The sequence below is a fragment of the Paramormyrops kingsleyae genome, chromosome 2 (assembly GCF_048594095.1).
Source record: "Paramormyrops kingsleyae isolate MSU_618 chromosome 2, PKINGS_0.4, whole genome shotgun sequence".
Taxonomy (NCBI): Eukaryota; Metazoa; Chordata; class Actinopteri; order Osteoglossiformes; family Mormyridae; genus Paramormyrops; species Paramormyrops kingsleyae.
Window position 1 is genome coordinate 25655300 of NC_132798.1, and position 14802 is coordinate 25670101.

Here is a 14802-nt window from a genome sequence, read left to right on the forward strand (position 1 = left end):
ATTATAGTATAAAAGTCTGAATACGCTAAGCTGGTTAAGTGTAAACCTGCACTTTAATATTTTTGTGCAGCAGAACGGGAAGCCCATTCCATCAGCCTAGCAGGCCTAGTAGACCTTTCTATCCATATAATCTACATGGACTGAAACAAAATATGACTAAATGTTACCTTGGCCCCCCCAATTTTACATATTCAAGGATTTGCAAGGTCTGGGCTCCCTGAATCTGTCAAGGTATCCAGACCCCTCTAACTCTCCTGACGGAAAAGCTTTGGTACTGTAGCTGAGAAAACGCCAAGATTCGAGGTAGAAGATGAATCCTCCTGCCTGCAGCTCAGAGCACTGGTGCCAGTGAGACCACAGCGAGCTCTCCAGTTGGTACGTAACGATTTGCACTCTACGGACACTCCAGATTCAATCTGCTGCACTCCCAAATGTTGTCTCCCAGTTTCTGGATGTATATAGCCCTCAACTTCTGTAGCTTTTTGCAGGGCACCTCACAGCCTCTGCCCGCCTCCCCCGCCCGCCCCCCCCCCCCCCCCCCCCCCAAAAAAAGAAACCCTGAACATTCAGCTCAGCCAAGGACCATCCTCTGTGAACCAGCAGCACAGAGCTAACATACTGAAGTACAACATTTGCATTTCCAGACACTTAAAGTTCAAAAGAGATGCTACAGTTGCATTTAAAAAAGTAATGAAACGAAGTACAGATAATGTTATACCGGTAAGGCAGACTCACCCTGCAGAGTTCTAAACAAGCGAGGAGGAAGTGAACAAAATGGCGTCTCCCGGAAACAAAACCATACAGTTAATATCTGCAAAGTGGTTTCTGTCTTGAAAAAAAAGAAGAAAAAAAAAACCTTCCTTTGCATGCGGCAAGACACACGCTGCTAGGAAGTGACATCAAAATGATTTCCTCACCACTTTTCACAATGCAGCACCCTTAGACCAAACATGTTAGCATTTCAGACAAAAATGCATTCAAAAGGCTATTATATTATACCCATGTGTTACAGTTTAACAGGTTTTTTACCATTTCATGTTGTCTTATATGTTCTATAATGAAACCGCAAGGTCCATGCGACGAATAACCCACCCTGAAGCTATTGTGTACTTCCTACTTATGCTGTCCTGCATTTTCAGCAGATGCCCTTCCAGCTATCTACTAATCTGCTACTTTAGCCTCGATCTACAAAATTAATTTCACATCAGATAACTATAATAATAATAATAATAATAATAATAATAAAAGGAAAACCTTCAAACCGTGCTCTGAGGAATAACACACTGGCATAGAAGGGCTTCTGTCAGTGAAAAAATATATACAAATTAGGCCATTGGGATAAATTTCATCATAGAGATTATGGCATTAAGCACCGATGTGGAGCAGGCTTGAGCCCCTCTCTGTAAAAATTCAGTGGCAAAAGCTACAGGGTAACAGACTCTTGGGACAGGATGGCCTATTTTGAGAGAGGATCAGTGCCAAGTTGGAGATTAATCAGCAGCAGATCCACAAGCAGACCCTGCACCCCCCCCCCCCCCCCCCCGAAATACCAGGGAGAGTCTGGTAGTCCTGGGATGAATGAGCGGTTGCCCTAAAGCATGTATAAGTGGAGGAAACGCATCCATCTACCTGACAATACTGCTCACCGTTTTCATACAGTAAGCCCACAGGCTAATGCAGCCCTACACTTAACAAGCTGCAACCTGTCGAACTACTGAGAAAATAACAAAAATACTGCAAACAAAACAAAACCTCAAAAGGTATCCCGCTGCTAGTAATGCCTTTTTTAAAGTGCAACTGAAAATCCTAGAAAATGCCACATACTCTACAAATAGGCCTTATTAGAAAAGGTCTCCTGTAAACCTTCATTAAATCCTATATTCAGGCTGGGCTTTTCGAACAGAAGAAGCACAACAAACAGTCTTGTTTGAGCCGACGCCATGGCAAATTCTGACAAACATTTTGATGAAAATGCAATTTTTACCATGGACATGGTATTTAAAAGCGTAGCCTATCTAGGTTGGCTTTTTCATAATCATTTAGCCAGGGACACAAGTCCATGCAGGGACAGGCTGACAATCTTTGGTCTTCACTACTCAAACACAACAGAAATAATCCCTGCATAAGTCTAGATCAAATCCTATATACATTAACCTTACTTCCTTTTCTTTTTCTTTCTTTTACATAGGAAGATTGGGAAAATACTGGCAACTATTTTGAAGTACATATTGCCACAGGCCAACTGTAAACAGTAGTATAGGGGTTTCCAAACACCGAGGGGGGTCTAGTGGAGTATGTTAATAAAATTAAAAAAAAAACATAAAGAAAAATATATTATGACTGTCTGGGGGGTGGCAGGATGATTTCTGGAGTATGTTAATAAAAATGTAAAACATGAAAAAATACTATTGTGACTGTAATAGCAACTGGTTGGTTGCAATAAATCTATAGAGGGGGACCCACCCCCCAGGTAAAATATACCCATGATCGGCTGAAAGTCATGGAGTAAAGTCTGGGAACCCATGTTCTACTGGAGCAGACTGAACCTAAATGGACAGCAGCCTTCCCTCAGGACCCGGGAGGGGACCAAGGGCGACGTTACTCACTATCTGGAAGAAGGATCCGGAGGTATTGGAGCTGTGCCGCTGGTGCTGCAGGGGGCTGTAGAAAGGGCCATGGGTGCCGCTGAAGTTCCTCCTGACCTCTGCCGAGGAGTGTCTGCAAGGAAGCACAGGCAGCGTGGTGAGGAACATCAGGGAGAAAGAGCGAAAGCCGCCAACGGGGACAGTGGCAACCACTTTACTGTTAGGAAGGTGGAGGAACCACAGCGTTCTGGCACCGTCTACCGACAATACAGGAACTGTTCTCCTGATGTTGGAAAAAAACTGAAAAAACAGCTCTTCTGTTTTTTAAAACAGAACAATGCTGTATGATGCTGAGCCAGACATTCCCGAAATCCCATCTTGTGAGACCCTTTATAATTAAAGCTGCCTGCAATCATATAACTATATTGAGTCATTTTCATATAAAGCATAACACAGCAAGTGCAAAAGTGGAATTCACCGGAAGCTACAGTTACCATTGGGAGTTCGGTCATAATCACGGTAATTGTTTCTGTGCTGCTCTACATCAAATAGTATCTGCAAATGAGGTAATTTACATGGTCCCTACAATGTCTTAAAGATTGAAGTGTGTGAGATCTGATTACCGGGAGCTCCTGAAAAAAGAGAACAAGTGACGAGGAAGATGGAGTGAGAGAGCGAGCGAGGGAGGAAGAGAGCCGACCAGCTGTCATTCTTCCTCTTTGTTACACATATAGACCACAACACTTCCTAATCGCAGTCGCTCCTGAATAAAGCCATTGTGCTTCTCTCAGTAGTGCTCCGCTGGTGCTCATTCGTCAGGGTGCCATGACCACTGCGCCGTCCCTGCCGAGGGGACCGATATGGGGACACGGCCTGGCTGGGAGCCACCAGCCCATTGGTGTCTTAGAACTGGGTGGTTCAGGACCAACCAGCAAGAGCTCAGACTGTTTTATAGATTATAGACAAGATTGTAATGGAAGTGGAGGAGACACAGAAGTGCATAGAGACATACTGCCTATTACAATAGTATTATTCCATGCTACGATGCACTTTGTTATAGTAATACATAGGCTACCTTTGGTGGATAAAGGCATTTAAATGCAATGAACCTGGCATTAATCGATTGTGAGAGACGTTTTTGGTGCAGGGCGGAGTGGAAAGATGCCGGTGAAGACTGGTTGCAAAGGAGGGGGAGTCAGAAAGACAGACACTGCTGGACCCTTCATAACTGATTTAATTAATTCAGTTTATTTACTCTATTTTATTCAATTACCTTACTACTAATATGCGCTTGTGCCCTAGTCCCCCCCCAGTCCCGCCAGCCCCCATGGTGTATCCCTGGGAACTCAGCAAAGGATCTCTGTGCCAGGGAATCGTGTCCCGTCGGCTGTGCCAAATGGGTCGCTGTCCAAGAGACTGCGTATTCATTAACTCTCTATACTGTAGCACTGAAGCGGTTAGCCAGCCTTCACCCCACCTGCCCATCAATGAACCGGCACGGCACACGGCATTGCCGATGCATGCGGCATTACCATGGCACATGGCATTATCAATGCACACAGCATTATACCACAGCACACGCCATTATCGATGCACACGGCATTACCACAGCACACGGCATTATCGATGCACACGGCATTACAACAGCACACGGCATTATCGATGCACACGGCATTACCACAGCACACGGCATTATCGATGCACACGCCATTATCGATGCACAGAGCATTACCACAGCACACGGCATTATCGATGCACACGGCATTACAACAGCACACGGCATTATCGATGCACACGGCATTACAACAGCACACGGCATTATCGATGCACACGGCATTACCACAGCACACGCCATTATCGATGCACAGAGCATTACCACAGCACACGGCATTATCGATGCACACAGCATTACCGATGCACACGGCATTACCACAGCACACGGCATTATCGATGCACACGCCATTATCGATGCACAGAGCATTACCACAGCACACGCCATTATCGATGCACACGGCATTATCGATGCACATGACATTACCACAGCACACGTCATTATCGGTGCACACTGCATTATCGATGCACACGGCATTACAACAGCACACGGCATTATCGATGCACACGCCATTATCGGTGCACACGGCATTACAACAGCACACGGCATTATCGATGCACACGCCATTATCAATGTACACGCCATTATCGATGCACACGGCATTACCACAGCACACGCCATTATCAATGCACACACCATTATCGATGCACACGGCATTACTACACTTCTTTCCAACTGCACTCATATGTTTTACCAAATTATATGATCCAAGGTGCACAATAATTATACAGGTTTTATGACCAGCTGATTCTGCCTTTTGTTTTGTGCTCCTTTTATGCTACTTTTAGATGCTAACTAGACTCATATTTAGATACATCCTTCCACTGTCAGAAAAAAAGTACCAATTTGTACCTTTGAGGGTACTGTTGCTTGTCACTGGGGCTGTACCCTCAAGGATCTGCCAGTTGTTCCTTAGCTGTAGGTAAACGTACCTTTGAAGGTACAGAAATAGACTCTGAGGAAGATTCACCATTGGGGTACATTAGTGTTGTTTGTACCTGTACCAGGGCTGAACTGTTTTTTTTACAGTGTTTTGAGTCACTTCACACTAGCCTTTTAGCGCTGAAAAACTATAAAACAATCAAATGAAATGTTTCAGGGTGGCTGAAATGTATCACTATTGAAGTTTTTTTGCCCAGGTGCTGAAGGTGCTGGTGAAAGCTCCCACATAATGCTTCCGTGCAAGTAACTTAACGCCGAAACCTGTACCACTGCCCAGGCCACAAAGCCTGTCCATCGCAGGGGTCACACATAGTCACCTGACCGCATGGCTTTGTACTGAGGGAGAAATGTAGAGCAGTCAGAGGAAACCCGTACACACACAGGTGGGATAAAACAGAAATGGAGCAGCGATACTTTCCTGAGGGGATATTCTCTTTTCTCCTGCCCCATCTTGCTCTCCATGAGACACACAGACACATATACAGGTGAGAAAGCAAGCTTAGGGGTCACAGCACAGGGTCAGCCAGTGTGCAGGACCCCTGGAGCTGAGGCTTAAGAGCCTCACTCACATCTTAATTAAAGAACATTGTTGTTCTCACGAGCGAGAACAATTGCTATCTCTAAACATCAATTCTGCACTACGGGAGAGATGAAATTCAAGGCGATATTATACTGAATATATTATTTATTTGTTTGCCCTAGAGATATTGAACACCTGGGTGTTAATGTAGCAGTCGGTGTTGAGCGTTCTGACAGGTGACTGAGATCGGCGTTCGGTAGGAGACAAAGCAGCACCTGCTCTTTTGGGTGATGCTGAATGAGCACAGGCAGCACAGGAGGGCCGACCCATAGTCACCAGGCCCGGCTTTGTCCCCTCGCTCTGGAGGACGATTTCCCTCGCATGACCACACCCCAACGCAGACTGAAGCTAACCCTGCTGGATCAGCCCCCTTTATCTAGCCTGCTGACATTTCCCCTCTGGATGCATTCAGAGATTTACACTGACCGCCCCATCTCACGTGTGACCTGTCCTGCCAGATGCAAAGTGACCGCCTCCCGCAGGGAAATGACGAGCCCAGGGGTCACCTGGTTAACGCCCAGCGTGATGGTGACGCCTTACAAACACCAGGTGGGAATTACTCGCATGGCAGCGATTCTCGGCTGCAGATATCTCCAAAAAAAGCAGGAACAAAGGTAGCGACATGCAAATCAGACAGGCCACCAGCTAAAGCCTTTGAATATACCAATACTGTCAGGGCCGCACACATGCACGTAAGATATATGCAGTGTAAAAAACGGGCAGATGTCATTTTCTTTGCTGGGTGGACTACCCATAAGAAATCTCGACCTTCTGACAAACGTAATATTACCATGACAACAATGCACATCTGGGGCTGTAATCGAAAAGGCATTCAGAGTAAACTTAGGAATGTTGCGTAATCGCCCTTTCATGCAAACGCACACACCCTTCTGAAAGTCTGTCTGCTGCCTTCCCTGCTCCTCTGAGCTCGTGCTCCTTTTGGCATGCTCGATCCACAGAAGTCTAATTAATACGGCAGGAATCACTGCAAAAGAGCACAGCTCGCAAAGTTAATACCCCCCAGCAACTCATACTGTAGCATTAATATCTATAGAAAGCCAGTCTAGATGCACAGTGGCAAAAACTCTGACAGCATTGTATAAGAAAACTGTATAACTGGTCCAAAAATGCCAACAAGCCTTCAGGCAAGAAGAGTATTTTTTTTTTTGCAGTGACTGCCTTCGTTATACTGAGATGGGAAGTCAATCTAAGTGTGAACCGTATTCCTTTGTTTGGGAGAAGAGAAGGTGATACTTGCAGCTATACTCCTATGGATGTAAAAATAAAATGAACTAACAATGAAAGTTAAGGCTACCAGGATTGCTGCTTTAAACACACGTGGGAGGTGATCCCAGACAATCTGCACAAAGATCTTGCTCACACCAGAGAATATCAGTGCTATGCACAAAGATCTTGCTTACACCAGAGAATATCAGTGTTGCAGGCAAACGTGAGGACCACGTGACACAAGGACTTGAGAGGAGCAACAATATTTATGGTGTTTTCCCTTTTGGGTTGGGTGAGGTGTGCTTGGACTGAAGAAAACAGGAGTGATCTGTCAGACATGAAGGCTGAGGTTCAACAATCACGCAGATAGGGATTACAGGTCTTGCCGCTACCATCTGGGCTACTTAATGAGAAACTAAATGTAACACTAATTTACACACGTCACAAAGAACAATAGATGGGTGGGACCAATCGCTACAAATCACCCTGGTCACATGACTCTTTATATGTCCCACCCCCGCAGAGGGTTTAAGGCGATTGCCAAAGGTCAGTTTGCACGGGCTTGGAACACACACATATGCAGGAAGACGGACAAGCACACAACTCTCCTCCATGACACACACACGGATCAGCCGTTCACGGTCATTTACTTATGGGGCGGCTTTGCTGAAGTCGACCAATTTTTTGTAAATACACTACGGGATGTAAATGTGTGGGTGTGTGGGACTTGAATGGTTATAAATCAACATGAAGAAGAAACAGGTAGTTTAAAAACATTGCCGCTGAATGGTGTTCCCAGAAAGTAACGTATTAAGGCAGTAAAGGTTATAGGTAGATATGGCAAAGCAGCAGTTCACCCATCCATCTTCCACACATTTGGTCGGGTCATTGAGAGGCCAAGATCCTGTTCCGGACAGCACATGGCACGAAGCTGGGGTACTTCCTGGATGGGCACACATACACATACATTCCTGCGCACGGTCATATAGAGACGCAAATTAGCCTATCTGCAGAACTTTGGATTGCGGGAGGAAACGCATGTAACACGGGGGGAAATGTAATCTACACACCACACAGAAACTAGAGGAGTTCAATCCCCTGACCTCGGAGGTGTGAGGCAACAGTGCTGCCGACGCAATCATTCTGCGGATGGTTATTTTATAACCATCCATTTGCTCGTCCATCGATCAACCATTTATCAAGTCCCATGTGGGGTGACCCTGAAGCCTATCCCAGCAGGCACTAGGCACACACACACGCGCACACACACAAACATTCTAACGACATTGTTCATTGAATTACATCTCAGTCCATAGCTTACAATGAAGAAATCCAAATTCAATAACAAGTGGGAAAAAAACACAGTTGTAGGTCCAAATGCTAACATCAGATGTGTTCTAAATATATATGTACAGTTTGTTAAACTTCATGTGTGAAGGTATCTACTCTTTTCAGGTAAACTAAGGAGTAAAATGAAGGTCACACACTGGACAAGATGCCAGCAGAAATCTCTCATAGACATCAAACTGATACAGTGCACATCAAGGCATCTTCAAATGAACTGCGTGTTTTGCCGAACAAGCTGATTCACAACATAAGACAGTGAACGGTGAATTAACTGTGTCACATAAACATGACACAGCATGCCACCACGGACAACATGGGAGAAAAAAGCTTATGTGTGTTGCATTTCCTTCCTGAAACCTCACCTGATGATTAGTGAATACACAATTTAGAATTGTTCAAAACAGCAAATTAACAAGTTACAATATTAGGAAGATGCATAGATACCTACAGAGTTTTAGTCACCAGCATCACTCTGATACTGAAGGACTTTGACATTTATGTCCTTTCTACAAAACTGTATCTTCTGCATGGGGTCTGTTTCTTTAGGTATTAATCCTAACGTTCCGAAGACTATGAGCGGTTTCATGATGGGATGGGATGGGCAAGAACTGTTGGTATACATACCATTTATATTTATTTATTATGTGCTCTGTAACACTTTGTAGTATTGCATCTATCTAACCATCCATCCATCCATGAAAAGCAACATCAGAGTTCAGCTCATCACAGCAGTATCTTCAGGCAGTGGGTTGGCCTACATTCCTTGCTCATCCAGTCTAGAGTTGAGGGCCATATCAGCTGCCATAATTCATGTTCTAAGTGACAGCTTGTGGTTCCTGGTGTTTCCCAGCATCCAGCTGTCCTGCTTGCTCAGCACAGGAAACTAGCCACTTCCACACTGCTTTGCACGCTGAAGAAAGTATGCAAAGGATGGTCAAGCCTCCTCTGGAGCAATAAATAAAGAAGGTCTCAGGTCAACGGCATGACAGCTCAGCACCGACGCCAGCCGCAGCCCTGAGTGAAATCACGCCTCAGGGCATCTTTGCTAAATCTTAGCATGGACCATGGTGTCATATCAGGAAATCCTTGGAGTATGACCCTGCTAATTCAGCACCACGACCCACCAGCACACGTGAGCTGTGGACTGTGACCCCCAGAGATGGAGAATGAGATGCACTCTCTGTTACTGCCTTCCAGTCTCATGTGATGGGCTTTTGGTTTGGATGAGTTGCATTCCACACACCTGCCCAGCCTCTCAGCCATGAAATGACTTTCTCACAGACTTGTGAGTTCATTAAACACCAATGTTGTGTCCCCAGTTCTGGTAGCGGACCTCCGTCATAGTACAGATATATATCACAGTTCTCAATGAGTTCATTGCAAAGATCTGTGCTTGACGACCTGCCAATTTCTCCATCTCCTTTATGGGTCTCACTGTGGCCCACTCAACAACTGCTGCAGAGCTGAATATTTTAGTTTGACAGGTAAGCTGGAGGTAGACCTTGAGTGGCTTATATACCGATACTGAGAACCCACCGAAAGGCTGTGAGACTTTCCTCCATAAGATGTTAGAATAATGGGCAGAGCTAGTAAAGATTCGCCAAGACTGCAGCCTGAGCTGCCTCAGCTAAATCCTTCGACTTCTCAGTATCATGTAAGTTTACCTTGGTCTTGGGCAAGACATGTTACTTATTACTTGACACCCACATAAAACGGGAAGATTAAACACATAAGTCACCTATACCAGGGATCATCCAGGTCATTAAAACAAGAATTAAATAGATGCTGTGATGACAAAAAATGAAAAGCCTCAGTTCCAGAATGGCTCATGATTCATATTCATTGGCTATTTGATTTCAGGGCTTGAGACGTTCAACCTAATCTCTAGTTAAGAAAATGTGAGTACGGTAGATGAGGCACATGAGGAAAGAATTGCAACCCCACCCTCCATAAACTTCAGTTGTGCTTGTGATAATTGGATTAGAAGTGACATATTTTGGGTTTCCTTCTTTTTTTTGGGGGGGGGGGGGGGGGCAGGATGCATAATGTTGACATCGGGCATGCTGTATCACGGTCATTTGCTATGGGGAAATGAAAGGGAAAATGGTGAAGCGCCTGCTCTTGTGGATGTCGCAATGCGAGTTACACTTTAACAGCAGAAGACAGTCGCAGTTAAGCTGGGAACCTGTTATAAAATGTGAGTCTGTGTGGACACCTCCGCGTAAGAGCCAGAGCTTCAGGGAAAAGAAGAAGACCTCCCCCACAGCATGGCCACTGGAAACCAATATCCATGCTTCCGCATCCGTTAGAAATTGTGTTTGTCTCTGATTTTCTGTAAAGATATCAGTCCAGGATGAAGGGGCAGGGGAGGAAGGATGAAGGGGTTAGATTTGTGTGTCACGCCTGACCACTGTGCTATGACCACAGCTGCATGTGGTGCTTAGGATACCAAGGGTTACGGTTCGCATGAAACTAGCCAATCAAATGTATGACTTTAGCAAAGTAATTAACATCATTTTACGCGGGATGTAGAAGCTTGGCAAGCAAATAAAAAGGCTACAGATTTTACTTCATATATAACTCTAAAATGCTACTCAAACTACTCAAATCATTTTCAGCTGGATCCCAAAGAAACTGTGAAGTCCTGATATTGCTTCTATCTCATATATTAATATTTCTAACTTGTTCTACTTCAGTCAAGATTTTGAATCCCCATTATACCAACTTAATCGAGAGAACTATTTTATTTCCTCATATTTCAGCTATTGTTATGCTGGCTAAACCGTATCACTGTTAGTGACTTGCATCGTAATGGGGGATAATAAACATCTTATTAAACATGCTTAGACCTGTTTATCTTATTCCATTGAAAAGAAACAAGATATTTTATCTGTTGCTATATTTCCGCTTATGACGGCTAGTTCAGGTTATTTCCGTCCACTGCAGTTTCGCTGTGTGCAGCTGAATCATTTCTGTTGCTTTTTTTTTGTTCCCATCTGACTCCTTCCCCTGTTCCTGTTGAATGTATGGGGAACACAATGCACAAACTTCCTTCCCACCTGGGCACTGGGGCAGGAGGAACAATGATCAGCTCATCCACCGCACAGTAAAAGGCATCTGCTGTCGCGCCAGTGAGCCGCACTTACTCTACAGGCGCTAAACTGCCCCCACAGACGATCAAAAGCAAATTCTAACGAAGGAGATTTGAAAAAGCCACCTTAACACAGCTTTTCTAAACATCAGAGATTTCATGTCTCTTAACATGAAATACACGTGGGCTGCATCTCATATATTTAATTTATTTATATATGTGATTCTAAACATATGCATATTTTCATTAATTTTATTCTTATTAAATATGCCAAGATATAACGTTAACGTCAATACTGCCAGCGATATTGTGAATTAACTGCGTTGAATCCAATAACAAAGTAGTCTAGCTGCTTTTGCAGCATGAACGCATGCAGTCAGAATTAAACATATCTGATCGAGTCATATGTTTATCATCCTAATGATCATTAACAGTATAATTTCAATAATCTATAGAAAAAGGAAACTAAACAGTTACACTGCTAGGATTTCACATCACATAGCAGACACGTACATAACCCACACAACAAAGCAAACGCACTTTGCAGACTTCTCTCCCCATAACTTCACATTCACAGCGTGTCACAGCCTGCTCCGGATTCCCCCACCAGCTTTTCCTGTGACAGCACTGAACCGCGTAAATTAATAATAAAAATGCCAATCGGGAGCAGCTAGCAGGAAAAGGGAAGAATAACCTGTTGATTTTGAGGGCAAAGGCTCTCCTGTCGTTCGCTGGTAAGGTGGCCATCCCTCTCCCTCAGCCGCAGCCACGGTTCGCACAGGGAGTGACAGTGACTCCAGCGTAGATCCAGCGGCGCCAAAGCTTTCTGGGTGGAAACTTCCGCGTTTTCAGAAATGACAGCCTGCGGGTTGCTGTCAAACCGCATAAACCTGCCCATGTGACCGGTCAGTACTATTAAGGTCCAATAATCTTGCTTTACGAGTTAACATCTTCGGATGCCGAATTATATGTTAACATTGAATTAAAAATGTCTTTAAAGTCAATGTTTAACTCCTACTCGCAGCTATATTGTTATACCTGTATTTCAAACCAAAGACAAACACGAGAACCAAGTTTATTTATCTTTTATCCATCTCTACATATAATTTCATTTCTCTTCGAAATTGTCATTTAGAATCAATTATAATTTAAATGAATTTCTGGACTGGACGTATTTGTTTTCTATTTATTTGTGTGCATGTGCTATAGGTAAACTCCATGTTGCAAAACGTGTTTTTCTGGAAAAAATACTAATACGTTAAGAACTCAGTGCTATTTTTAGGCCTATACTTAAAAAAATTAGATGTATCTGCTCTGTTTCCCTCCCATAGTCCAAGGTCATACAGTTACGTAAACTGGCATCTTTAAATTGCAAAAGCTGAGTAATTCTGGCATCCCATCCTGGGTGCAGCCCTGCATTGTGCCTTGTTCATCCTGGGCTCCGGGATCCCCTACCACATCGTCCAGGATAGGCTTTTGGATGAATGGATGGATGGATGTTAAAATAATGTGTTTGTTATTTGTGTTTACTAAAGGCCAAGGTAGAGGTGATGGAGGCACAATGACCATTGACTATATTAGGGAGAAGCTGACTAATGAGACGGAGAACGCCATGCAAGGTGTCTCTGCGGCCAGGGTTTGAAACCGCTGCTGCCAGCCTGAAGGGAAATAAGACAGGGATTCACACAATTCAAATATATATGGTGGCACTGAAGTGCAAACATAATTAATTAAAATGCAATTATTATTATTATTATTATTAGTGCTTACTTTCCTTTATCATTATTATTATTAGAGATTGTTAAGTTAATTTAAAATAAATAAAAGATAGAAAAGAAAAAAAATTAATCATTCAATCTGATTTATGTTTTCTGTTCTTTTAAAATGTTTTGCTTTATCTTAATGTGGAGGTGTTCTGCACTTCAGAACCACCGTAGATATATTCCACTGCGAGCACAAGCCGCCCGGTTTGGTATATAAAAAAGGGTTTTACTAGTAAAATTTACATTAAAGTACACTTACTACAGAGTGTGGAGAAAATCATTAGCGTAATAATGCTCCCAATAGGAGCATGCACGGTAAAACACAGGTTACATGAAAAATGTTGCTATTGATATAACTACATTTAAATGCATTTTGCACCAAAATGAACATAAATAAATGAACTGCAGGTTAAATGAATGACGTTAAAGCACATATTCGTCTCTACATTAGGAATCTGACTTTATCCAATAAGGTATGAATTAGCAATGCGCCTTGGTACTGCCGGTTAGCAATCAGAAAACAGCCGTAAAAGCTCGAAAGCTAGTTGGACCAACGCGCTCATCTCATGCAGCCCTTGCCTGCTGATTTATAATGTTAATATTATTACCTTCAGCCAAAGGACTTGCTGCAGTTTTCCATGAAATCCATTTCCTCGGTCGGGCGCCGATGTGTGCAGGTACCTGGATTCAACACCGATGCGTCTCTTAAAGCCACAGTGACTAAATGTCGCAGGAGAAACCTAGTGACATAAAGCAATACGCAGGGCAAAAATTTTAATACCAAAGTATTTTTTACCAAAGTATGATGTGTAGATACTACGGCTACTATTAATACTACTACTGCTACTACCACCACCACCACTACTACTACTACTACTACTACTACTAATAATAATAATAATAAAAAACTTACCTAAAATACACTTTTAGTTCAACCGAAATTTTAATAAGTGTGTTTGGACATGAATAGTATAGTTGGTGATATAGACAAACTATGGTCTGTGCATGACTGAATTCTAAGGTTAAAACGCAACACCATTATTATTATTATTATTATTATTATTATTATTATTATTATTATTATTATTATATTGTTGTTGTTATTGTTCTTACCTCGGGCTTCCTTTCCTTTGTTGTTAGTAGCAAGATTTTGTTTGGTAGTCTCTATCGCCCTCTGGTGGCTATATCAACTAGTCTGAGCGAGAAATTGGAAACTCCAGTGTTGCAAAAACACTTGTCGTCCAGAAAACCACAATGTAATTCTGTGATGGTCTGTGGACGGTGTACCTGAACATATTTGTTATCCGATTGTTAAAACTTATCTACGGAAGTCTGTAGAGGACATGCATAAACTTTTTTTTTTCTTTTCGTTATCTCGAGATCACGACATATGATCAAAGTAAAATCTGATGCATTCGTCCATGAGGATAATACTAAACCTCGAGATCATGGGAAAGTGACATGGGTTATGTCGAGATCACAAGAAAAAAATAAGCCGTGATCTCGAGAAAACGACTTTGGTTATGTCGAGATCACGAGAAAAATAATCTCGAGATAACGAAAAGAAAAAAAAAAGTTTATGCATGTCCTCTACTGACTTCCGTACTACAGACTTCCGTACATTCTCAAATGAAAATGGTGCTTCTTATAACCAC

The 14802-nt window shown here is 43.1% G+C and overlaps 1 protein-coding gene across 7 annotated transcripts in view; it reads right to left on the bottom strand.

Moving 5' to 3' along the window:
* dock8 (dedicator of cytokinesis 8) overlaps positions 1–13887 on the bottom strand; it is a 60653-nt gene extending 46766 nt beyond the window's left edge. For 2 of the 7 annotated variants that reach the window (XM_023802888.2, XM_072708588.1), the window contains exons 1-2: positions 12079–12372; positions 2607–2718 (exon numbers count right to left, since the gene is read on the bottom strand). In XM_023802888.2, coding sequence (XP_023658656.2) covers positions 2607–2718; positions 12079–12131 — 165 coding nt within the window. In that variant the 5' untranslated portion in view covers positions 12132–12372. Of the gene's footprint in view, positions 1–735; positions 793–2606; positions 2719–12078; positions 13043–13755 lie in introns of those variants that run through there. The other 5 variants (XR_002837055.2, XM_023802890.2, XM_072708589.1 and 2 more) reach the window with 5 other exon arrangements.
* Positions 13888–14802: the final 915 nt, after the last annotated feature.